Source organism: Drosophila rhopaloa, unplaced genomic scaffold, assembly GCF_018152115.1.
Source record: "Drosophila rhopaloa isolate 14029-0021.01 unplaced genomic scaffold, ASM1815211v1 contig_2, whole genome shotgun sequence".
Taxonomy (NCBI): domain Eukaryota; kingdom Metazoa; phylum Arthropoda; class Insecta; order Diptera; family Drosophilidae; genus Drosophila; species Drosophila rhopaloa.
Window position 1 is genome coordinate 2009716 of NW_025335083.1, and position 27611 is coordinate 2037326.

Sequence of the window (27611 nt, forward strand, 5' to 3'; positions counted from 1 at the left end):
CTAACAAAAATCAAATATGACAAACAGAGGAGCGAGCAGAATGCATTTGGAGATCAAAAAGAAAGAGAACATAAATTAACAGGAAACACTTAAGATGTTAAAGAACTAATGCGTTAAGACCATATCTATCACCCATAATTCGCTATAATCAGCTATCTTAAAATTTTTAATTTATTGAGAAATTTTCAAATCTTTTATTGATCGCCTGACAAATCCTATTTTACGCACAGCAAGAAAAATCAATTTTCCAGAAAGAAAAATAAGTAGAGACCATAAATGGTTTTTCAGTCTTCATTTCGAGCCCTCAACCCTTTTGGTTCGTCTTTTATCGACCAGTCTTAGGGTGGGCAAGTTTTTTATGATCATGCTAAGAAGTTTCCTTCCTCTAAATTTGGTGACTCACGGGTGGAAACCTTTTTCGTTTTTATACACAATTCGTTTAATGGCAATTAGTTGGAAAAGTAGTTCTCGCTTTCTACTTGTCGATATTTAAGGATATTAAAGTCTGAGTTCCTGGAAATCACACATTTTGTGGTTCGAAAACAAGAACCAGAAGATGTTAGTTGGAGGTGGAAATAGAACACCATCTCATTATTATTGTTAAGTAATGCCTGTGCTACTGCCCACACGAAGAGCAGAAAATCAGCAGCCAACGCTCCACAGTCTTGAGATTTAGAGAACTTGAGAAGAAGTTCTCAGGCGGCTGAAGTAAAGTTACCAGGCATGGGCGTAAAGTTGAAGCTGTTGATGTGCATTCAGATGAAGATGGTTGCTACACTGAAGGGAAAAAATGATTATAAATCCACTATGTATTAAACCTTGCAAATTACAGCCAATTTAAATATATAAACATTTCCTCTAGTAAAAATATATAAATAAGCTTTGAGTAAAGTTCGCAAAAAGTATGATTACATTTATTTATAAAAGACGGTTATTTTTAAAATTATGGCGTCTTTTTTCTTAGTGTACAACTTTTAGAAAGAACAGCTTGTGAAGATTGTGTGGGAGATTGCTGACATTTTTTTTTATGATGCTACATGCACAATGTCCAAATGAAATTAAATTCTGCTCCTTAAACTGGTTAAGCTAACGAATTTTCAGGCTGATCAGGCAGACTTGTAAGATTTTCAGATTTTCTTGCAGTTTTCCTTTTTTTCGAAGCCTATGTTGCTGGCCTCATGTTGCTCCAAGATGCGGTGCTCTCTTGTGGATCGCAACATGTGTTGCCAATGTAACGTGCTGCCCACACTGCTCTCAACATTTCCGCCGGGCGCATCTGCCCGTGACTAAAATCCATTCGAGATCCCGTGTGTCAGTCGTTATCTGAACGTCGGGAACTGTGCAATTGTCCGGCCCTCCGTGGAGCCTCGCGACCTGAACTGAATAAAAGGTGTTTTGCCAGAGCCAAACGGCAGTGCCTCTACCATCTATTGGACTCCGACTCCGCCATCTGGCCCAGGGAATCAAAACAAACAAATCGTTGCACAAACAGGCCACCTTTATATATATACATATATTCCGGAGATATGTACTCGGATGTGCGTGAGTGGATTGGTGGGTGTGTTTTCCTTGCCTGAGGCATCGCGGCAAAACTCGCGCGCGGATTGTGCGGTGGATTTATGTGCGCGGTAATTGGTTGACGCCAAAAATCTAATAGCCATTAATCAAAGTTGGTAAACAAATTGCCAGAGAGCAAGTAAAAGAGGACAACAAATATTAAAGAATATAATCCAACAAAAATGTGAATGGAAAGTGCTCAAGTAATCAAGCGTAAATTTTTGAAAACAAAATTAAATACGACAAGCTTCACACAAAATAATAACAAACATACTTTGGAAATAAATGTCGAAAGATTTTGAAAGATCATTTGATGTTTGGGCAAAAGTATTTAAATAACAACGCATTGTCTTTTAATCATTACATTAAATCAAACAAATTTATTTAAAAAGAAAACAAAAAGATAATCACTTAACAAATTTAAAAAATAAATAATAAAATAAAAATAAAATAAAATAGTGGAGACATAAAAAAACATTTTAAGCACAGAGTTTTTAATAGACAACGAATAGATTTTCAGATCGAAAAATCACTGAAATCAAACTACTTTGAGCATAAAGTTAGTTTTCTATTAACTTTTATCGACAAAAAAACAATTAAATTTCTTTATAAAGATAATACGTCAACAAGTGTCAAAATAAAACGACTCATAAATAATTGCGAATCGTCAGACAAAAGAAAATACTTAAACTCAAACAAACGACAAAGAAAAGTGCACAATAAACGCGTGTGAGAAAAAACAATACAAAGAGCAAAGTATTTCCAGGGGTCCGCCTATTAAAACAATGATTTCTTCAAGGGGAAACCGAATGATCTTCAAAATGTATTGGCTAATTCTGATACTAATGCCCCTCACTTGGGCCAACACCAGTGATTTAAAGGGAGCCCCTGTAATGACCACAGTAGCTCCCACTTCGAGTCATCGAAATGCCCATCAGCAGCAAAGATTGCAGCGATTGCAGGAGGCACAGCAACTGGAGTCCCATCAGCAACATCATCATCATCTGCGGCACGAGCAGCATTTGCGGTCCGAATTGGAGGGGAATCATCAGCCGCCAATCGGGGACTTTGAAATGGGTGGATCCAAGAAGCCCTTCGATCCACTGTTGCCCATGCAGCAGCACCACTTGCGTCATCACAATCGCCACCATCTGAGTTGGGAGCAGAGGGTGTTTCCCTCACTGCGACACCAGCAACACCGCTTGTCCATAGGAACCAGCACTCCAAGAAATATCTTTACCTCGGAGGCACCCACAACCACTCATCACGGCTTGATCACAAATCATACTCGCTATTTCGACAGGGATGGCATCTTCCCCTCTTGGGCTGAACCTCGAACTACCAGAGGTCCCAATTGGCGACAGGAAGTGGATTCCAGTAGCTCCGATGGGGAAAGCGATGAGGACGAAGTCGACGAGGACGACGATTATGAGTACGAAGATGACTCCGATTCCGATGGTGTGGATGAAGAACTGGCCCGACAAATGCCCAGATACTCTTTGTTCAACCAAAAATTACCCCACATTGACTTGAAAGAACAAGATTACGATGCTGTTGATCAATCGGACGAATTGGATATAGTTTCGAATAATAATCATTATAGCAACAAACATCCCAGTGTGGCCAATCCACACGATAAGTCAGCTGGCAAACGCAATATATTTTCCTGGCTGTTTAAACAAGATGTGGAAAAAGATGTAGTTAAAGCACCGCACACCACAACTACTACAACAACCACAACCTCGACCACAACTGTGAAGCCCATAACACGCACTGAAAGGCCAAAACTACAATTAATAGATGCCAATCTTAAGAACAACGGTGGCGAAGAGGACTACTCGAACGAGGATTCGGATTCCGAGTCGGAAGAGGGATTCTCCAACGAACAGTGGAACAAAATCGAGCACGAACATCACCTCAAGCAGCAGAAACACCAGAAGGAACTATTGGCGATGCGTGAGAAGAGCTGGAATACCCCTCTCATAAGAAACATTGAGAATGAGGTGAGTCCGACATTGCGCCCATTGTACTGAACCCACTGATAAGACTGTGGCATCCCGCCGATTTCATGATGTCATTAGCCATTGTTGTTGCGCTGACATTGCTCCATTATGTGGGATGGCTGGTGATAAGAGATTCTGTTTATGAACAGCTACAAATAGTGACTGTGGCCACAAATGACCAACAGATTTTTGGTGCCAGCTTGTATTCTGGGTTTCGGTTTCGGTTTCACGTTTAATTTTCATTTGATGTTGGCGGTTAGTCACGTCGAAAATTCGTCAGTAAACAAGTGCACTGAAGAAAACGAGGGATGCTATATACTTAATACGACTTACGATAACTAAATAATGACAACGAATTTATAGTATTCAGTTTTTTCGATGAAAGCTTTAATTTTGGGCCAGTTTGGTCTGGGTTTTACATCCAGTTAACTTAATCGAATAAGATCGAATTCTATTTTTGAAGGATGGAATAGAAATTTCTCACAGTACTTTAGCATTATTCACCTCGACAAAACGCACTGGCCATTGCTAATGCCGTTTGCATTTTGGCTTACAACAAAAACAGACATGCAGCTTTACTCTGTGTTTTGGTGTCCATGTCAAATATTTACACAATGTAGAAAAGGCCAGGGGGGAATGGGTTGAAGATGTGGAGGGGGCAAGGACAGCAGCTGTCTTTTGCGAACTCGGCACTTTTTGGCTGACCATTCGCCATTCACCATTGCGGTTTGACTAATTGAAACCAGCAAGTACGACAACAAGAACACCAGCACAAATCAACAAAGTGCAACAACACTCAACAATAACAAATAATTTGTTGCATTTGATTTTCACTTTTTGGATGCCATTCCGTTTTGTTTGTTTTGAGTTGTTTGTTGACAAAGGTTCTACATTTTCCGGCCTCTCTTAATTGCATGTACATGCGTCTCTTTCACCCCTGACCCTGAGGTATCTGGATTTCCCCCCCTCCCCCTGACGCCCCTTGCTGGTGTAATTACCGCAAAAAAGGACCAATTAAATTAGTACCAATACAATTAATGTTCGTCGGTAGCGGCGGGTAAATTAAAAATACCCGGAGGAGTCTGCTTTAGTTTGTTTTTAGTGCTCCTTATTTATTATACCCTTGCAGAGGGTATTATAATTTTGGTCAAAAGTGTGCAACGCAGTGAAGGAGACATCTCCGACCATATAAAGTATATATATTCTTGATCAGGATCACCTCCTGAGTTGATATAGCCATGTCCGTCTGTCCGTCTGTCCGTCTGTCTGTCCGTCTGTCCGTCTGTCTGTTTCTACGCGAACTAGTCTCTCAGTTTTAAAGATATCGAATTCAAACTTTGCACACACCCTTCTTTCCTTTGCACGCAGTATATAAGTCGGAACGGCCGGGATCGGCCGGCTATATCCTATAGCTGCCATATAACTGATTGATCGGAAATGCCATAACTTTGGTGTTTGTCAAGTTAGGAAGTTGGGATTTTCTATGGGTTTTATATTTGGCCAATCAATCCGACATACCAAATTTCATAAGGATCGGCCGACTATATCCTATAGCTGCCATATAACTGAACGATTGGAAATGCCATAACTTTGGTGTTTTTAAAGTTAGGAAGTTGGGATTTTTTATGAGTATTAAGAATGCATCATATGAATAATTTTGGAGAATATAATTTACAGAGTATTCTGCAAGGGTATATCAACTTCGGCTCCGCCCGAAGTTAGCTTTCCTTTCTTGTTTTTATTGTACCGCCGTTTTGACTTTACTGCATGTAAAATGAGTTTATGTATTATTGAGATAAAACTTCTCGTTAATATAAAAATAATTAGTCATCGATGTCGTTAAATTGAATTGGGGACCAATACGGAAATCCGCTATGGAGCAGTTTAAAGCGTTTCTTTAAATATTATTATACCCTTGCAGAGGGTATTATAATTTTGGTCAAAAGTGTGCAACGCAGTGAAGGCGACATCTCCGACCCTATAAAGTATATATATTCTTGATCAGGATCACCTTCTGAGTTGATATAAGCATGTCCGTCTGTCCGTCTGTCTGTCCGTCTGTCTGTCCGTCTGTCTGTTTCTACGCGAACTAGTCTCTCAGTTTTAAAGATATCGAATTGAAACTTTGCACACATCCTTATTTCCTGTGCACGCAGAATATAAGTTGGAACGGCCGGGATCGGCCGACTATATCCTATAGCTGCCATATAACTGAACGATCGGAAATGCCATAAGTTTGGTGTTTGTAAAGTTAGGAAGTTGAGATTTTCTATGGGTTTTATATTTGGCCAATCAATCCGACCTACCAAATTTCATAAGGATCGGCCGACTATATCCTAAAGCTGCCATATAACTGATTGATCGGAAATACCATAACTTTGGTGGTTGTAAGGTTAGGAAGTTTGGATTTTCTGTGGATTTCATTTTTGACCAATCAATCCGACATACCAAATTTCATAAGGATCGGCCGACTATATTCTATAGCTGCCATATACATAACTGAACGATTGGAAATGCCATAACTTTGGTGTTTTTAAAGTTAGGAAGTTTGGATTTTCTATGAGTATTAAGAATGCATCATATGAATAATTTTGGAGAATATAATTTACAGAATATTCTGCAAGGGTATTTCAACTTCGGCTCCGCCCGAAGTTAGCTTTCCTTTCTTGTTTTTATAGTGAACTACTGTGGAAGTATTTGTGTGCTGAATAAATTTTTGATATAAATTTGTTTTTATATCCAACAATTGAATTAAACCACATAATTTTGCAAATAACTAAATATTATAAAATAAATCGTATAATATTAGGTAATAAAACATAACACCTAAATAATATGTTACTCAAATAAATATTTGAATACATAATTACTGATAATCCTTATCCACTCCAGTTTATATTGGTATACCCTTGCAAGAGGTACTAAAATTTTAGTAAAAAGATTGCAAAGCAGTAAAAGAGACATCTCCGATTCAATAAAGTAGATTCGATCTAGCCATGTCGATCTTTCTGTCTGTTTTACAGCGATCTGCATGAAACATTCCCAATATATATATGTGTCAGATCGGGACGAATTGGAATATATCATATGGATCCCATCAAAATATTCGCAAAAATTATAATAAAGAAATTGAAATTTCGTAGTTTTTGTAACATATTATATTTGGATTTACTTCAAGATATGGGGAATTTTAGAATGAATTTGTGTAAACGCTGATAGGGTATATAAACTTCGGTTTTCCGTAGTTTCCATTCTTTATTGTTTCCGTATGAATTAATATTCTCAAATATTTTCGCAATTAATTCCATTTTAAATGTTTGCCAGCTCAATCAAAATTAATTCCCATGAAAAAATGTAATTTAAAACACAATCAAAAATTTAAATATGAATTAAGTGGTCACAAGCGATGACAATTGTGTGTAAAAATGTAAATGTGAAATGCACTCGAAATATTGTTAACAGCTAAATAAACACACGGCTAAAACAACGCGCTTAATAAGAGCAACAATAATTACCAAACCCAACAACAAAGTGCAGCTGCGTGTAAAACAATACAAAAAACAAAAGTCTTTTCGAGATGTGGGTAGGTGAGGGTGAGGGCGAGGTTGGGGTTGGGTAGGAGGTTGGATGGTGGGAGGTTGGTGGGGCGGCAGGTGAATTGGCGCTGAGCCATCAAAATAACAAGACGCCTTTCCCACCTGCTCTCCTCAGAACAAAACAATTAACACATGTCTACGTATAACAACGGCTACTCCATGACTTGGATGCTCCTCTTACTTCCAGCTTTCCCTCATCCGGATGTAGTGCATCCTTCCCCAATTCCTTTCTTTTAAATGCTCAAAGAGAGTCTGCATCCACACTTTTATATAAACCCTGAATATTCCTGCCGTGCTAACATGCCATTGAGTCAAAGTAAATTACCAAACCTACCTTCCATTTAATTGGCAACGTTTCTACCTTATCATTCTCTTTATTTTGGCTTGGAAGTTTATTTAATATTTGGTTTGACTGTTCATTATTGAGCTCTTTGCTGAAATCATTTTGTCCGATTTTTAATTAACATTTCAGGTTACGTAATCAGTAAAAGAAATGGTATCAATGTTTGTAAGTTAAAAAATCGATGTATACATATGTATGTAGATTTGAACAGTATGCAAATGATTTGCACAGAAAACTTAAAGCTTTCTGTATATTGACAAGAAAGGAAGCAAACTTCGGCAATAACTTCTTTTTTTGAAACAAAATATTTAATAGGCTTACGTACAAAATTACAATAAAACAAGAAAGGAAAGCTAACTTCGGGCGGAGCCGAAGTTGATATACCCTTGCAGAATACTCTGTAAATTATATTCTCCAAAATTATTCATATGATGCATTCTTAATACTCATAAAAAATCCCAACTTCCTAACTTTAAAAACACCAAAGTTATGGCATTTCCAATCGTTCAGTTATATGGCAGCTATAGGATATAGTCGGCCGATCCTTATGAAATTTGGTATGTCGGATTGATTGGCCAAATATAAAACCCATAGAAAATCCCAACTTCCTAACTTGACAAACACCAAAGTTATGGCATTTCCGATCAATCAGTTATATGGCAGCTATAGGATATAGCCGGCCGATCCCGGCCGTTCCGACTTATATACTGCGTGCAAAGGAAAGAAGGGTGTGTGCAAAGTTTGAATTCGATATCTTTAAAACTGAGAGACTAGTTCGCGTAGAAACAGACAGACGGACAGACGGACAGACGGACAGACAGACGGACAGACGGACAGACGGACATGGCTATATCAACTCAGGAGGTGATCCTGATCAAGAATATATATACTTTATATGGTCGGAGATGTCTCCTTCACTGCGTTGCACACTTTTGACCAAAATTATAATACCCTCTGCAAGGGTATAATAAATCCTTGAATAGAACAGGGATGCCTAAGTTAAAATACCCTTGTAGGTTTTTAAAAATAAAATATTATAGAAAACGACTATACTTCGTTTGTTATCCGTTGATGTTTAAAAACAATAAATCTATGTAGACTTAAAATACTTTTTCCAGGGTGTCCCTGACATCTTTGTAAAAATACCTATTTCTTATAGTTTTTAAAAAATAATATATCTCGGAGTATAAACGTAAATGTTTAAAAACTTCAAAGGTATCATTTTGTTTCACTTATTTTATTGTTTGTTCGTGCCTAAACAACATAAGACTTTTGTGAAAATTTAATCTAGATTGCTTTAAAATTGATTAGTATGCGTAGATACGGACGGTGATAGCCAATGTAATGCCTTCTGCATTGCAATATCTTAACTAAAATTATAATACCCTCTGCAAGGATATATATATATAGCCAAGGTTCTAATAATGCGGATAGAACGCTCTTACAAAAAACCAAAAGTAATTTTTGAGAAGACAAAAATATTTTTATATATTTGTTTCGTTTCTAATTTTTTGAGTGTAAAGAAACAAAGCCCACTAATTTTAGTTTTTTGAAAAATGTTTAGCATGAAATCCTTGTAATCCTTTAAACTAATTGCGGTTTATTCGAGTGAAAACTGAAAAGAGAGAAGAGAAAGTTAATTTAATTTTATTTCATTCTTTAGTTTGCAATTTTCTTATTTCGGGTTTGTTTAAAGTGTTTTAAAAACGCTTGTGGGGAAATTAAATTTTAGTTTTATTAATACATATTTTGCTTTTATTAATAATTAAAATAAATAAATTAAAATAATAAATTGTTTGGTGTGCTGTAAAGAAGACCTTTATAGATTTTAATTTCGATCTCTTTCATGAGGTCTTCTCCCTTTTCCCAAAACCAAGCGCACATTCCTTATTTGCACAACCTCCTCCTATTTTCAGTTTTTGATCTGCTGTTTTTATACCCTTGCAGAGGGTATTATAATTTCAGTCAGAAGTTTGCAACGCAGTGAAGGAGACATTTCCGGTCCTATAAAGTATATATATTCTTGATCAGCATCACCAGGAGAGTCGATCCATGACCGCCTGTCCGTCTGTCTTAATCTAATTAAAATCGGTCATCTGTATCACATAGCTCCCATTAGAAAATATAAAATTTAAAAAAAAATAAATATAAAATAAATAAATAAATAAAATCGGACAACAATATCAGATAGCTGCCATAGAAGCGATGGCACAATGCAGAGCAAAATCGACTTAGCTTCGTAGTTTTTAGTAACATAGACATAGAAATCAAAATGAAGTCGTTTGTTATAACTGCAAGCGTATATAAACTTCGGCTTGAAGAAATTTGTATCCTTTCTTGTTTCAGTTGTTTTAAACTATTTGTCACTTTTGTGGATGTGTTTTCTATATGGCCAGCTTGTTTTTCTTCCTGTTACTGCGTTTCCGTCCGTCGCCTTAGCATTTTTTTGCACTTACCAGATCTTCAGAGAGAAGACCCCACAGTTGGCTAAGCCTTTGTGTGTCGAAATGTCAGAAGCGGTTAAGGAATGACAACTGAAACCACACACGCGCAGTGAGGGTTCATCGTTTACCACCCGCCGATGTGGCAGAAGGTTGTCGGTGCGGTTGCAACGACCTTGAAGCTCGAAAGCAGCGGGAGCTATCGTGGCCCATTAAGTGGTAACAATTATGGAGACTCGTTGATATAATGCGAGAAGGGCATTTGTAAACTATTTACCAAAGGTATCAACTATTTCTATTTTTTATCAGCATTAAATGTTATACCGACAGCATTAGGCTAAGGACAACAATATTAAAGTTGATGTTGCCTCCAAAGATAACAGAACTTTTCAAAAATTACTGTATGCTATCGGGTAAGGAAATTAAAACTCTTTGACTGTAAAATAAATTGGTTCACAAAATCATCTTTCAATATATTGCTCTCTTCTATTATGCCTTTTTATTTTTTCAATTTTCCAGCATTTGTTGATTGTTTTTCCTTCAGTAATTACTCGGTCAGATGTATCAGAAGTTTCTTAATTTTGTTTTGTTATTTCTCCTTGCTGTTCCTGTTGATGACATTTTTCAGCTAATTTTCACTCACATTTCATAAATTTTCCTTTTGGCCTGTTATTGGCAGTGCAATTTATTTCCACCTCTCTCCTATTTGAGATGTTTTATATTTTTCCTCTTTTTCTGCTGCTGTTTTTGCTCATGCCAGGGGCATTCATTAGTTGCTTTCGTTACTCGAGGTACTGTGAGTATATCATTTGGAAGGAATTTTTGCTTTTCCCATAGAAAAATACTTGCCTTCCCCACTCTCGGCCATTGAAGTCTCATTTATTCGGCGCTGCCTTCTTTGGACATTTTCCGTTGCACAACTTGTGCTTATTGTCCCGAGTTGGTTGGCGTTCTGTTTCTTCTTTGGTTTTTGGCAGACTTTTTGAGACTGCTGGGGTCTAGGATTGTTTCGCTCCTCCCCATAATTTATAGCAGCTTCTAATATAAATTTCATGAAATTATTATCCCACTCTCTTTGGAAAACAAAAAAGCAATATAAATTCTCGCAACTAATTGGCAATGGTGCCTTTGTCTTTGTTTATGTGGAGTTGGATGTTTCAATGACTTTATTAGGCTGTACAGATTACATATGTGCAGGGGCTTCTTTTCCTCTCACTCCCTATGTTTTTTTTCGTTTAAATGTTTCCCTTGTGCCACACATGCTGCGCTGGAGATTCTTAGAATGCCGCGAGAAATGTAAGCGGCTTCGTCACTTTATAAATCATACGGCACACAGTTACAGCACACTTTAAATGAACAGTATTCGCGTAAGAAAACAAATTAAATTAGTTCATAATTTTTTAGTATTATTATAATGAATATATGTATCATTATAATAATACTAACAAAATGATGAGCAATTTTAATAAAAGAAATTCAGAACCATTTTAATTTATTATTCAAATAAAAGCCTGGTTTTTTACCCTAAAATCTGTGCACATCATTTTTTACTTCTTTAATATTTTTTTAAAGATTTAAATTATTTTCCTATATTTTTTGTCTCTATAGAAATTCCGTTCGACTTAATATATTATCAATAATATATTTATATATATATTTGAAAGTGTTAGACTGCTATTATTCGTTCCACAACTGTAATTATACATAAAGAATAGGGGCAGAAGGGCAATTTAGGGAGTGACGAAAGCAGTTTGTTAGTTAATCTGACAGAAAACGGTTGGTCAGTGGCAGAGCGATTTGTATCTTTGTATCTGTTGCATGCGTTTGCAGTTTGCCTTTGTTGGTTCCAGCAACCCAGCTCTCTGATTCTGTCTCTTTCTCCTTGTATCTCCCCATCTCTCTCTGTGTGCCAGTGGGCTTTTTAGTAACTAACCGAAGACACATGTGGTGAGATGCCGACTTTGTGATTGATTTTGATGATGAGCCCGACGAGGAATTCATTGTAATTCATTGAAATGCAAGGCTGATCCGCCGTGTCAACCCATGACTTGTTTTGGGGTCAAGGTGGTTGGATTCGCTTGGTGCGTTTACAGTTAGAACTCTATTACGATCCGCGATCACGTTTGGCATGATTTAAGCTGCGAGCAAAGGCATAAATAAATAAATATTTTATTACGTGACGAAGAATTCTCGAATGTTCTCGGGCGAATGGAGGGGAGCGGTGCTTTTAGTTTATGGTTAATGCCAATGCCTGCTGCAATTGCCATATAACTTTATAAGGCCGACCCAAATTGAAGTGTCAGAAATAGACTTTATTGAAGTGGGAGATCGGGAGACTTTCGGTGAACTCAAGAAATATATTATAAAATCTACCAAAATTGCGTTTGTAATTTTCAACTACCTTAACATAAAATCAAAAGAACTATATTCATAAAAATCTCAAGTGACGGACTTTAAATCACATGATGGACACTAAACAAGCAAGAAGGCACGAAATGATTTATTAATTTAGATCTTGTTCAATAAATATACCACGAAATAAACAATGATTAATGTATGAATTTAATTAATATCGTTTAGATATTACAAATTCACTTCAACTGATAATCGCTCTTTTAAATCTTAATGAAAATGTATTAAAAATATTCCGTGTTCCAATATAATAAAGCATGTTGTAAAAAAATAACGCTAAGAGATTCAATGCCTGTACTCTCATTTTTTATTTTCATAAACCTGATTAACAAATAATAATTTAGTATTGTCATCCAGCTTACAGTTTTGTAAATCATTCCAGGGTCATGGCCACTCCTTCGATTCATATGCTTGATGTCTTTTTTTTATTTTCCAGTAACACTTCGAAATCAACCTTTAACTTTGTGTAATTCTTTTATTCATATTTGATTTATATTTTTTACTCTACTACCAGTAACTCCTTTAAATCAAACGACAACTGGTAATCCAATAGTCACATATAACCCCGCCCAAATGCGAACTTAGGTTTTAATTCACGCAACAACTGCAAGTGACAAAATAAAAAACGTCTGGAAATAACACTCTTGTCAAAACAGTCGAGTTGACGATAAATCATGACCAGCAAACGAAAATATTTTTGTTGACTCGTTTGTTGCAAGTCCATTGCGAAATGCTTGCCCTACAATTTCCGCCTCCATGGAGCAACCCATTTTCCCCTTTTCTACAAAAAAAAAGCCGCAAAAGACAAATTGAATGTCGTGTTAGCCGATTCATGAAAAGAGGTTTAAGAGAGAAAAGAGTCACGGTCATGCCTGTTATTCAAAGCCTCAAACAAATAAAGCAAAAACTGTAACTAAACTGAACTATTGAACTGTGAACTGAAAACTAAAACACACACAGAAATATCAGCCCAAAAAACTCATTCGAGAACACAGTCGACCTTCATTGAACTGGATATTTCCCATCATGCTACTTGCAATATTATAAAGGAAAATTTGTTTATCGATAAATTTAATCTATAGTTCTTTTAAAAACATAACATAAATCCATAATTAATTATAGTTATACAAAATACAATTGAAAATATGTGATTATAATTATATGATTATAATGTGCATAACAAATAATCTTCTAAAAAATAAATAAATAAATAAAGTTCGTCTAGAGACTTAGCAGGGGTACGATTTACCGAATTCGGACATATTTAAAATCCGTTTAATCAAAACTGTAAGCCATGTTATTGTGTATCAAAAGATTTTGTCACCTTTAGAAGTTTTACTGTCTTTTGTACATATATAAACGTATCTGAAACCCATTTGTGCATTCTAATTCGTCAAGCAAAGGCTGATTTATAAATCAAAAAAAAAAAAATCAAAGATGACTCTAAAAAGGAAATAAAGTTGGGTTTTTGATGTTTTGAAACCTCCTCGCAGTCAACTGCTGTGCTGTATTGTACCTGGTGTAAATAGTTCAGGTGCTCGATGTAATCTCTCCCACGCACACACACTCGTAAACTGAGCCAGAAAAGGTCAAAGGGCAAATGTCTTTATTCAAAGTATATATTGATGTTGATGCATTGGCCGGCTGGTCATTAAAAATTTAACATAAATCTTTTGAGTCAGTCATGCCACTCTGGGGTCCCTTCATCCGTGTGAGAGTGTGTGTTAGTATCTGTGTGCGGCTGTGCCTGGTATATGTATGTTATGTGTGTCAAAAATTCGCTTCAAATTGCAAGCCCATTACACACATGTATAAAGTATAAGAGCCGCGATTACAGAGCCAAGGCAACAGAAAAACTCCGGCCAACGAAAACACTCCCACCAAAAGGTGCTTAAGGTGTGTGTGTGTGTGTGTCACTGACAAGTGTCACCATCGTTGAATGCACAGTGGAATGGATCAAAAAAAATTTTAATTTTTACTATTTTTCTCCAATAAGTAAGAAAGTAATTAGAATGTTTTCTATTTCAAATCGATTGAAATGCACTTGGCAAAAAGCTTATACAGACTCTCAAGGTTTCCTGGTACAAACAAAATCCATAAATATTTATTTTAACCTTTTATTTTTGTTTGATCGTTAGATAAGGTAGATAAGATATTTTTGAATAATTTCCAACACCTCAATTTAATACATTGTTGGGAGATTAAATGCATCCGTTGGGGTATTCTTTAACAAAACCAAGTTGTGAGTAACTTTTTACCAGCTAATGGTAAACGTTCCCTTTGATTTGTTATGCTATTTTTCTAGCTGTAGTTTTGAATTGAAAGAAACATATTCGCTGATCATCTTGCGACGTTATGCATGTAAAGTTTGAAATTATCGATTTAATGGATGTCCAAAATGTGGCGCTTTTCCGCATTTAAACTTTATCACTTATACATACTGTTCAAAATTTATTGAGTTGAGCCAGAGCTTTTGTCTATAGACTGCCTATAGGCAATGCAGCTCAGATCTTGAATATTAATACACGGCATTTCGTATTTGAAACCCATCTATTAATATTTGAAAATGAAAGGTGGTAAATTTTTTGTTTCCTTGAAACCACCCTAGAGATCATATTTGCTAATGAAATTGAAATAACAAAAAGATTTTAAATATAAAAACCACGGATCATATTTTAGATTTTTATTATAATAGCCTAAGTATGAATAATAGGCAAGTTCGCTAATACACAAATAAAATGCATACAAAATACACGGAGATAAAACAAAATTTAACCTAGAACAATAAATAGGCATTAAATAATATTGTATAAATTATAAACTATAAAAGTACTCGATTAATTAAATAAAAAAGACTACCTTTTTATTAAAGACCTGAAAGGCCTAGGATACTCAACCATTTCGTTCTTGTTGGATGGTTAGGGTATATAAATGATCTGCTTCAGTACAGTGCCAAAATTCAGTTAAGCTGTCTCTTTAAATTGATGACTAATTTGTACAGTGACTAATATCCCAGTATTGTATTCAAGCGCATTTGAGACCATATTGCCCAAATTATAAAGTATAAAAGTACACCTTTAATTAAATAAAAAAAAAATTCCTTTTTATTAAAGACCTAAAAGGCCTAAAATTCAGTTAAGCTGTCACTTTAAATTGATGACAAAATTTGTACAGTGACTAATATCCCAGTATTGTATTCAAGCGCATTCGAGACCACTGTTGATCTCGACTCTTTTGCTATTACAAAAGTTGTCTGTGTGCCAGCGAGTGGCACATAAAAAACCAAAATTCCCAAAAGAAACCCAAAACATTGACATGCACTTTTTGACAGCTAAATCAATAAGCATAATTTTTGGCCATGTCAAGAGTGGAATCCACTGCACTCAGAGTCGCTTATTGAATATGGCATATTAAATAATGCGGCTTTAAATTCGAAATGGGGGGTCTCTCTTTCTGGCATTTGGCGGGTTGACAAAAATCTGCATTTAATTAATGTCCGCGGTCAACAATGATAATGATTATAACTTAATTTCTGGTTGATCTTGGAATTTTATAGATCGGTGTTGGAATCACAACTTGTGGCTGGACATTAAACCTTTGTGTGCGCTTGACACCACGTAAATCTTTTTTGCAGGTGCGTCACAATTTATGACATTCGAAATGTTGAAAGACAGGGAAGACGGCAAATTGAATGCCAATGCCAGGCCAGCAACAATAAATCTAAATTGATTCGATTGGCATTTTGAAAAGCCCAGTAGCAGACCCCTGATGTCCCCTATATGATTAATTTTTTTCTCTCTTTTCGTCTTCGTTAAATGTTAGAAATTTCCAATGTCTCCAGTTGCACTCCGTTTGCATTATGCATGAGAAACGAGATTCGGTGTCGGTTTCTTCAGTTTCTTCAGTTTCTTCAGCTTGTTTGCTTGACATGCGGACAGTGCTTTAGTGCGTTTCATCAATATTTCATTTTCAGCATTTATAAACGATTTCCTTTTATTACACAATTTTATTTCCATTTTATTGGACTCCGATTGGGAACAAAGCACTCTTGAAGTCTTCAAGCGAGACTCACAAACATTAATTTCAATTCACTCAAAAGGTGTTTTATATATTTACCAGGGCTTATACTCGCCTTAACAGACGGGCGGGGCTCTAACTGACAAACACTTTAACACTTTAACACTTTCGCTTTCAATAAAAAAACCCAAAAAACTCGATTTGTTGCGGTACTCAAAAAGGCTTTAAAGCTTTACAATACCGTAAAGCAGAACATTTGAGTATTTTTAACAGCTATCCCATGCTAATCCCATTTAAAATGTATTGCCTTTGATTTAATTTTAAGTTTCCAAACATTTATTTCTGGCGGAGAAGGCAAATCAACGGAACAAAGTCAAGGTTATCATGGGGTCTAAAAATAATTAAATAATGGAGTGGGAAGTGAATTTAGATTGAGGTATATATTGTGCAAGATAAGAAATATAATTAAGATTTGTTTGTTTTAGTGATTCATAAATCATGTTGCGTAACTACTAAAATGTTTGAATATATATATTTGTATTTAAGTATTTTGTAAAAATTTAATATTTTTAATTTTTTTATAAATAACAAGTGTTTGAATGTGTTTGAACCTTATAAATTACATGCTTGTAAAAGAATTAATTTGGGACCTTATCTTAGTTATTTGAGTAACGCAACCTAAATCATGAGCTTCAATGTGAGGACACGCAGTGGACTGCTAGAACTGCTGTCCATGAATTAATGGGTCTTTCATCAGTCATTCAAACTACCCAATTTGCATACTGCATCCGTATCTAACCAGCTACCTTCGCTGGCCATCCTGACCACTTCTCCCCCCTTCCATCGACCATCCCACCGGTGGTGCTCTGCACCTGCTGCTCAACGGAGTACGCTTCATCGACTGCAAATCGCAGATAGCTGGAACATTGAGCCAAGCCCCTCGAGGTCAGCTCATAAACTAAACGCTATCAAAAAGCCAAATGCCTGCTGACTGGCTTGGTTAATCACTTCATCAACGTCCAAATCGCCAGCAAATCAACCAGAAATGGGTGCTGTGCAGCGGGAGGCGGGTAAATGGATTCTAGAGTCGATGGCAAACAAATCTCGGAGTCATCAAAATCATTTTTTCAATACTCTAACAGAGGGTTCTTCAGGCTGGTGAAGTGCTTTTTCAATTTGGATTTCTCATGTTTGGCATAAATTTTTATTTTATTTGCAGATTATGTAGAACTTCAAAGAGTTTTTTAGAGGTTTCTAAAATATATTGTGTATTTTGTATGTCTAACAGGGTATTTAAATCTCCAAATTCGAGGCTAGTTTTTTACTTTTTTTTGTGTTGGGTCGTGGTTTTCGTGTCCACCGCGGGCAAGTCGCAAGTTGCAACTGCCTGGCAGTCTGCACTCCGTGGTCTCTGGTCGCAAGTCCGTAGTGTCGGTCTTCGTCTTCGTCTTCTAGTTAAAATCCCTGCTCTACGTGGCTCGAGTGTGCTTCGCGGTTGCCAGACAGACGGCGGTTGCCAACTAATAATTGCCGAAGGCCGGGGAAAATAGCAGAGGGCGGGGGTCGACTGGCAAGCGAATTTGCACAAAGTTGCAAATCATTTGACAGGCGGTGGCTGGTACAAGATTTTCGCTCTGGCTCCGCTTTTGTGGGCTTTGCATTCCGGTCGGGCGTTTGTTTGCTTTGCGCAAATCTTTGGCTGCCGTTGCCACTTTGATGATGTCATATGCAAATAAAAAATAGATAAAGAAAAGCCACAGACAGATGCCAAATTTTCGTAGCTAATCTCGGCCGGGGCATGGAAATGACAAAGGTGATGCTAATGGTGATGGATATGGCTGTTGATTATGTCTCCCTCGATCGGAATGCTGTTGCGATTTGTTTGTTTGTTCCACCGAGTGTTTGTCGGTGATTTATGCCAAATATTTGACTAATTCTTATCGCATTTTTTGCATCTCTTTGCAGGTGAGTTCTGGCAGTGACATTTTCGAGATTGATTTTGGGGAATGCCCAATGATTTGAAGGTGGATATGGTAAGCCAAAGAGACCATTCAAATTCCCAGATAGTTATCGGATTGCTTCCTAATTTGGCAAGCATTCAAGCGAATTCAGGCAATATATCTATGAATTAAACTCGGTCAGCTCAGACAATAAAATATGTATTGTTTTTAGTACCCATTTTGTCTATAAAATTAAAATAATAGCTATTTTTGCTGTTCTGCCTTGGAATTTAAAATAAGAAATATTATTTTAAGCTATAATTTAACTTTTGAGACTAAATCATAGCGATTGAGGGAAATATTTTAGTGAGTAAATGTTTTTCCTTTTCCTTTCCTATTAATAGATTGAATATTCCTGAGAATATTTGGTTAAAATCTATTAGTATTGTGTGCTAATTTTCGTTAAATTTTCGCATTATATGTAAGGGTTGCACTTTAATGGATCCAAGTCCTACATCCTTGATCTCGGTGAAGGCTTGCATTGTAATCAACTTGAGTTCTGCACCATTGCCATTTGCCATGCGAACAGGCAGCGAAGCGAGCTACGCAATTTGTAACTTGTTAAGAAGCGGACAAGGGGAAAATTCAGTCCGCGTTAGTCTTTTTCCGTCCCCCCACCCCCACTTCCCGCCCTGTCCACCTGTTTGCCTCTCCAGCTGAGTGGACATATGCCTAACGACCCATTAGTCACGTCAAATCAGCAACACGAACTGCCGCAAGTGCGAAAACAAAGGAGAGACAGCGCCCGGGAGAAACCAATAAAAGCAGGAGGAACTGGGCAATAGTAACGAAAACAATAAAGGCAAAGTGATCGTGACCAATTGTTGGCTTTTGGTCACTTGACCAACAATCAACATCCACAGCAGCAGTGGCAACAACAACAGCAACAGCAAGCGACGTGCGACATCGTTTGGATATCTGCAAATATTTGCCCATGTTGACGAACTTGCGGACATTTTCGCCCCTTCCTCGCTCGCCCACTTAACCCTATACTGGCCATCGTTCATTTCAGACCCTTTTGTGGCGGGTGGCAAAAGGCAGAACCAATGTACATATACTATCTATCAAGTGACCGCAAATTCTGCCAACACTATGCGACTGACCAGAAATTTGACCAGACCAGAAATATCCGTACGATTTCCGGTTTTCGCTCTCCGCCTCTCCACACTGTAAAAAATGCTTCTAGGTAAAGCTTTTGATTTTTTCATTATCATGTAATTCAGCAATATTTTGGCTGATTATTAATCAGGGCATTGTTTAAATTCTTAATCAAACTTTACCCATTTGATTTTAAAGCTTATGTTCCCAAAATTTAATTATTCTGTAAATAGAAAATAGTTAATTAGAACGCTCATTGTTTTTAATAACTACTATTCGCATTTCTATGCCTCGACTATTTCAGGAACATTATCTAAATTTATATATCTAGGAATTGCAGGGGTATATAAATTTAGTTCCTTCCACATTAATAAGGAATGTATCACCTTTATTTTACAGAGTACCATCTGTACTTGTTGGCCACCTCGTTGGCTTCTGTCCGTGTTCAGGCATCTTCAATCAAATATATATATATTGTTATAGGACGTGACAGGTCGTACTTTAGGTGATTCTGGTTTATTGGGCGTTTCTTCATTGACAGCTGTGTCGTTAAAAGAATTCAATTTATTTGCATTAATTTGACAATTGAATTTGCTAATTAACACCAGTTTGGCGAGCGTTTTATTGCATTTTTTGCGAACACAGCTTTAGGACACATGTGGCACATGCAAATGAACACATTTCCCATTTCCGCGTCGCAGAAAAATAAACCACGGACGAAATTGGAGAACAGGACAAGCGAAATCCATTTAGAGCGTGCAAACAGACAAGCCAGCCAAAAACTGGGAAAACTCCGAACTGCCATCCCTTTCCTGATTCCGGGACCTATCCCAATGCAGAAAAGCGTGTGCAGCGTGCAGAAAAACGAATTTCAGGGCACCACCAGCCAAAAAAAATTGGGGGTGAGATTTTCTAGGTGGAAAATTCGTTCTATTTTTTCGTAGAATTTTCACTCCCAAACTCTTAGAAATTCAGAATCGCAGCTTTCTCACGTAGTGGGCGTTATTTTGTGTGGCCTTGTCGGACAAGGGTATGATGACTTTATCAAGGGGATTGAGTTCTGATGGATACTGGACAAAAGGAAGTATATATTTCGAATTTTGTTGCCAGCGGAATATAAAGTTTGATGAATTTCTGCTTAGGCTACAATGGGGATTAGACTGCTTAAACTTGTTTAGATATTTTTTCATTTTTTCATTCCTCGTTAAGAGGTGTTTCTGTCTGATATCATAAGTTTTGGTTCTAACTACTGTTAAAGTTCCTCAAAACAATGACCAGGAGTTGTCCCTTTATGACATTTATGGATTACATTTTTGTATATAAAAAATAAATGGAATAAGAACAGCGATCAAATTTTTAAAACTATTTTTACACTTTCACCGATATTTCTACTAAGCCAATTGATTTTCTTAAAGTCTTAGTATGCAAGTCTTAGTATACTAATACCTTTCGACCGGCTTATCGAAATATAATTATATTATATTATATCCATAAAAATGTATTTGAAAGTCGACCTAGCTTCATTGTTTCTAAACAAATCGAAGATTATTCGTTTTATAGGAAACCAAATTTTTTTAAAGCTGCAAGGGTATATAAAGTTTAGCTTGCCGAAAATCGATTCCTTTTTGTTAAATATAAGGTCAAAAAGCAATGAATTTACTTTATTTTAAAAATGCCATTTGGTCATTTGCTTATAAAATCAAAAATGTTATATACCGTTAGAAAGCTTGACTTATAAATAAAGGTAATATAAATATTTAAGATCAAGGAATTCAGGATGTTTTCTTTATTTTTTTTATTTTAAGTAAAATATTTTCAAATAATATTTATAAATAAACTTGCTTTCCGAAGTATCTATTGTTAAATATAATAGTTGTAATATAATAGTTTTACAGTTTTAAAAAAAATGCTATTCAATTCAGTTCAAGTGTATGTCTACTTTCGTCTTGCTTTTAAAAATATTTTGTTTTGCCCCAGCGCAATTCAGCGCTGTCATACATTCACGAAATGCACCCGCATGCTCAGCAGCTTCGTCCTTCGGCTCTCGTCCTTTGTCCTTGGCGTCCTGTTCGCCTTTCTCTGCGTGCTTGCAGGCACAAATAGAAAACGGTGCCCGCTGTTTGTCGCCATATGTTCGTGCCCAAAAAAGGGCTTAGAACGTGAGAAGGGGGTTCCACGTTGGAGAGGCAGCTGCTGAACTAGCTGCCCGAAATTGAGTTTTTGGCTACGACTTGGATTTATTTGCATAGCCGGGACAAACATTTTAAAGCTTCCACAGGAATGTCTAGTAAGAGTGGGGTCAATTCAGTTGATCTAGTGAGTTTGAGCAATGCGGGAAATAAGGACACAAAGGTTTTTCCTAACATACGTGTCGGCAAATTGAATTCCTTAATTGTTTTGTTTACTGGGTTGGACGAGATTTAATTTTTAGAAATTGATCTTTTTATATTGATTTGATTAGCTTAGAGATTGTATTAAGATTAATTGGGAATTCAAATTATTTCTAAAAATATTTAAAAAGTGAAATGTGTTACTTACAATATGCATTAAAGGCATTATAGCTATGGCCTCCGAAATACTACCATTATAATAATAAACTGTAATTTTACCTTTCGCCCAAATATATATTTAAATATATAAATATATAGATATATTTGAACAAGTAACTAAATTCCTTAAATTAATTGATCTATCCTCTAAGAGAAATGTCTAGCCGTGGATGTACGAACATAAAGGGCTTTTCTGCAGCTTAAAAGCTCGAGTCTTGAGTACGTGGACCTTGGTGCTCCTCCTAATCCTCGAATGCTGACCCAGCGGAGGCCGAAGCTGATGTGTAAATGCCGTCATAATGCTCGTACCGAAGTCCGCTTGACAGCCTTTCCCAGCCCTGAATTGTGGGCGTGGCACGTGTCCGACCGAAGGATCAGTAGGCTGGGAAAAGAAGGGAGCAGCAGGTGAAGCCCACACACACGAGTCCCCATGGCAGCTTATTAGTATGCAGCTGTGCTCGCTTTTCGGGTCCAAAGAGTGGGATTTCCGTACCTCTCCATTCACTGTGTGCTATTTCCCCGCGTCCAAATGCGTGTGCTTGACTAGCTTTTCGGTTTGCCTTAATTAATTTCCTGAACAATGCTGGCCAAATCTCTTAACAGTGGCTCAAATTAGCCTTCACATGTGTTGCCTGCGAATAATGTTAATCGTCGATTGATGGTAGCTTAGAAATTCACTTAATCAATCTCAACATGTTAGCAAATATCCACGTTAAGTTTAAATTTAGGGAATTGGAGCCTTTGTGGCCGTTGTCCAAATTGTTTAATTTTTTGGGCCAAATTTGCAGCGAGTAACTTAATAATTAATAAAATATTATTATTAAATAAAACAGTTTAGGATGGAAAACTTTTGTATTACGATTATTCGAAAAAAACATCGTCACATATATTTTAAAAATTTACATATTTAAATGCTTATCACGCTAAAATGTAAGGTAATAAGTTATTACATTATTGATGACAATGTTTTGAAAATGTTGTTGTTTCTCTTTTAACACAATTTTGACGTTTTAAATTTCGGAAAACTTAGCCGTTGAGATTACAATTTTGCAAATAACTTATAACTAATCAATTAAACTAGAGACCGAAAAATATCGTTATTTTTAAAGGAAATCTGTGTTAGTTAGAGATTAGAGATTTGGGATTTGGAATGAAGAAATCACTCTATTACTTTAGAAGTAATAAGTTAATTAAGTGTTAATTAGGACGTTATAAAACATTTTCTTGATGTAAAGGACATTTAAAGCAGGACTTAAAATGCCAGTTTCTGGCGGATAGCCACTGTACAAATGAGATTTGTTAAATTGTAAGTATATAAGAATTTTAATTTTTTTAAACCTCTTTCTGGGCATTTGCCATTTGTCGCAATTTGCAAATAGTATGCGTACTTGTAAAAAACTTGGGAAAGCAATATATCCGCAGTTTAGCATTCGCCCTTCGCAATTTTTTGTTTTCATTTTAATCTCATTCAGCCACAAAAACCGTGGCGAAATATCTGTATAACATAGAACACCCTCTCGAAAATGTTCAATGTTCAACTGCAGCGAATTGTGCGAAAAGCGTTCACCAAGTGGGCTGAAGTAGGCGTGGCCCGAGGTCGAGGGGAAAAGCTACGCGGAAAAATTCAGCTGGAAAATATCTTTCAAAATTTAATTTCAGTTGAAATCATCGTATTCGCAGAGGGAATGGAAAATCGAGATGAAATGTTGTTATTCCGCTGGTGATTTTAATGCAGTGACTGCGACTGCAGTTGTGATTGCGAGTTGACTTGTAACTTGATTTTATGCAATTTTTAGCCCAAGATAAATATTTCCCAGCTCTTCTTTTCTGGTATTCGGGTAACATTTCAATTTGTAATTCAGTGGCACACATGGTGGGTAAATTCCATCTAAACTAAACTTCCTGACTTGATTGGGCTGCCATTAAAGACTGATATCTGATATGTGAGTTATGTCTGTGTGGGTCTCATTTCTAAAGGAAGTATGCTGTTCTTAGGCTAAAATGTTAAGCAAGTAAATTGTTTAGAGGGAGGGCATTACAGAAAGTCAGAATTTGTTATGTTATTTAGTTTAATTCACGTTCCACAATAATTAAGATTTTACACAAGCCTTCGTAGAACTCGATGGTCTTTTTCTTTTGCAATCTCCCTTTAGCAAATATTTTGGATGCCCTTTTTCCCTTCTATTTTCTGTCATTTCCAAGCTCAGCTGAGCTCACGTAATCAAGCCGCTCATTTCCCCAGTCACCAGTAACAAATGCTTCAGCTGACATTTCCCTTTTTAAAACTGCTTAGCTTACTGCTTCGGTTATGAGGTGTTGTTGCACTGTCCCTGCCCCTCCCCCTGCCCCATTTTCCTCCCACTCCACCTCCCCCCCATTTCCCACTGGTGAGTCTCCTAGCATCACAGCTCATTAATCAACTGGCGATGAAGTTGCTTGCTGACGTTTTTGTACACCCATCGCGTTGACGTGCATTTGAAAATGTCACTAACTTGGGCGTTGAATTTTCCAACACCCCCCAGCCTCGGTGAAACTTTAGTTTTTGGTTGATTAATTGTTTAGTTAGTGATTAGGGAGAAATAGTGACCACAGTTGGCTCGAAACAAGGAGTCTTTAAAGTTGAGTCCAATTAAATAAATTCTCGAAACGCTGCAAAAACGCGGGCTTGAAAGATACGGCACACGCGATATTGACCGGGCTTTCATTATTGTTTGTGGTGTCAGTGAAACCCGCTAACAAGCTTTATTGCCACTCGAGTGATGGGTTTCTTGTCATTTCCGACCATCTTTTTTAATACTTTTTTTCTGCCCTGCCAACACTTGAGCACACACATTTCTTGCCTCTCGTCTAAAATGCAGCTTGAAATTTTAGTCTTGCATTGCATTTTAACCTCCTTTTTCCTTTTATCGCCACAATGAGTCCTTTTCAAGAACAATTTCTTTCACGTGGCAGAATGTGCGTGTGTTTGTTTGGTGCATTTTTCTGCATCTGACTGCAGTGCGAGTTTTCATCATCATCAGCGTCAAAATGGAAAGCGTCATCATAAAAGTCCCTTTATCTATTACCCTTAATTTTTTCAATATATGTGGCTCTACTTCGTAGCTCTCTTTTTCCCAGGAGAATTATGTATATTGTCAATGTTTGGTTGCCTGCTTTTCTTTTCAGTTGGTTTTACTTTATTTCCAACTGAATTTCTTTTCGCCTATCTTTAAATGCATAATATTTAACTCTTTTTGTAAAGTGGCAACAAAATGAAATGGTTCCTGGGCCTTGGTTTTTGGTAGTTGTAGATTATAGGATGCATCGACTTTCCATTGGCAATAATTCTTTAATTCTCTTTATTTGCCGTCGATGTTTGACAATTCAGTTTGCAAAAGGACCTTAGAAATGTATTTAAATAATTAAATTCTGTTTTAAAATAATTGGATTAACTTAATAATATCAATTCCTTTCAGTTTCCGTTCGTATATACTTACAGTGACAAACTTAATTATTGGCACAACAAGCATGTTAAAATTTGAGGCTATTTTTCTTCTTATAATATACTGATATTGTTATCGTAGTTTTAATTCTTTTTATTTCACTTTATTTTTAATTTTATGTTAGCGTGCTTTTTACAATGTCTCTCTGTTTCTCTCTTTTATCATAAAGTGACCGTTCTCTGATATTCACGTTATCCTTAGCCTTTTTCAATATTAGTTTTACTTAATTCTATATCAAATCGGAACAGCGGGATTGGTACATAAATGTGGATGTTGGTACTTAATTAATATAACTTAGAAATAGCTATAGACATGTTAATCACATCATCATACACTGCTTACAGCTCGGCCATCCTGACAATTAGATCGTCCTCGATCGTGGGTTTCTAGTTTATATAAGTATTATTAAAATGTTCTTACGTTTAGTAAAATAAATATAAATATAAATAAATTGTAAAGAATAAGTTAAGTTGTAAAATTTTGGTTAATAATTTAGATATTAATTGTTTAAATATATATAGGTTGGCTTAACATTTATTAGGAGTTAATTTCACACTGATTACGCCAATCTGCCCATTTTCGTAACCGACATGCTTCTACAATTCCATCATAGGGAATTTGACTAATTTGACAATTTTCAATATCAGCTATAACATATCTATCGTTTGGCAAAATTCTTTTAACGACGTATGGTCCTTTGTACTTCGGTACAAATTTTTTATTTGTACCAATTGTGGTGTCAATGTTTCTCATTACAACAAAATCGCCTTCTTCGAATTCTACATGACTTTTGTGATTTTTCTGATAATATTCCTTGCTTCTTTTCTGAGACTGTTCTATTTTATCTGAAGAATTCTTACGGACATTTCCTAAATCGCACTGTGGTCTATCATTTCTATCATCTAAATATTCTGTCAATGCGTCAATATTACACCCTCTCTGCTGAACTCCAAATAATAATACTGATGGTAATTCCTTCGTCGTTGAATGCACTGAATTATTAATGGCATATTCGGCCTTAACCAGTAGTTTGCTCCAATCCTCGTGCTTTATTGGTTCAGTTATCTTAGCTAACATTGCTTTCACTGTTCTATGTACTCTTTCCACCTGACCGTTCGCTTGAGGTGACGCAGTTCCTACTTTAACGTGTTCAATATTATTTTCTAATAAAAAGTTGGCAAACTCTAATGAAGTAAAACACGTACCCCTATCACTTATAATTCTACGTGGTCGACTGTAATATTGAAAATATTTCGAAAAACACGTATTGACTTCTTTCGTACTCGTTGAATTTACAGGAAACAATTTAACAAATTTGGTAAATCCGTCAATAATCACTAACAAATGTTTCTTTTTCGATATAACTGAGGGCAATGGTCCAAAATGGTCTACATGTAATGTATCAAAAGGAATTGGTCGTTTGGGTATATTATGTAGGGTTCGATTATTCGCATGTGTAGGTACTGTAAACATGATACAATTCAAACAATTGCCAATAAATGCCTCTAGTATTGTTATTCTCTGTGAAAAATAAGCTATTGGATGGAACTTGTTATCATACTGTTTTTGTAATAAGATTCCACCAAATCCCTCGCTACTTGCGTCGCAATGCAATTCCGTTTCTCGATTTGGATTGTACAAAGATAATATAGGGAATGAAATTAATTTCTCACGAAGATATTCAAAAATATTGATACAATCCTCATTGAGTTCATACTTAACACCTGCTTTTGTGAGCTCCTGCAATGGCTTTGCTATTTTTGAGTACGCCGGAATAAATCTTCTAAAGTAAGAAAATAGTCCTAAACATTTCTGCATTCCATGGCGATCTTTTGGTATCGGAAGATGTTTAATAGTTGATGTATGCTCGTTATTCGGACTTATCCCTTTTTCACTGAGTGTGTATCCTAAAAATTCAATACTTTTGTAAGCGAACTGGCATTTATTTATTTTAATTTCCAATCGATATGCTGCTAAAATTCTTAATACTCTTCCTACCGTCTTAAAATGTTCATTCAATGTCTTCGAACCTATAGCAATATCGTCTATGTAAACTACTACATTTCCTTCGCGGATCAAAGGTTGCAGAATAAAATTAATAAATCTCATGAAT

The 27611-nt window shown here is 36.3% G+C and overlaps 1 protein-coding gene across 2 annotated transcripts in view; it reads left to right on the forward strand.

Moving 5' to 3' along the window:
• Positions 1-1320: 1320 nt before the first annotated feature.
• The window catches only part of LOC108037631 (PAX-interacting protein 1), an 81685-nt gene continuing 55394 nt past the window's right edge, over positions 1321-27611 (forward strand). The window contains exons 1-2 of one of the 2 annotated variants that reach the window (XM_044460513.1): positions 1321-3560; positions 18335-18426. In XM_044460513.1, coding sequence (XP_044316448.1) covers positions 2343-3560; positions 18335-18391 — 1275 coding nt within the window. In that variant the 5' untranslated portion in view covers positions 1321-2342 and the 3' untranslated portion in view covers positions 18392-18426. Of the gene's footprint in view, positions 3561-18334; positions 18427-27611 lie in introns of those variants that run through there. The other variant, XM_044460510.1, reaches the window with a different exon arrangement.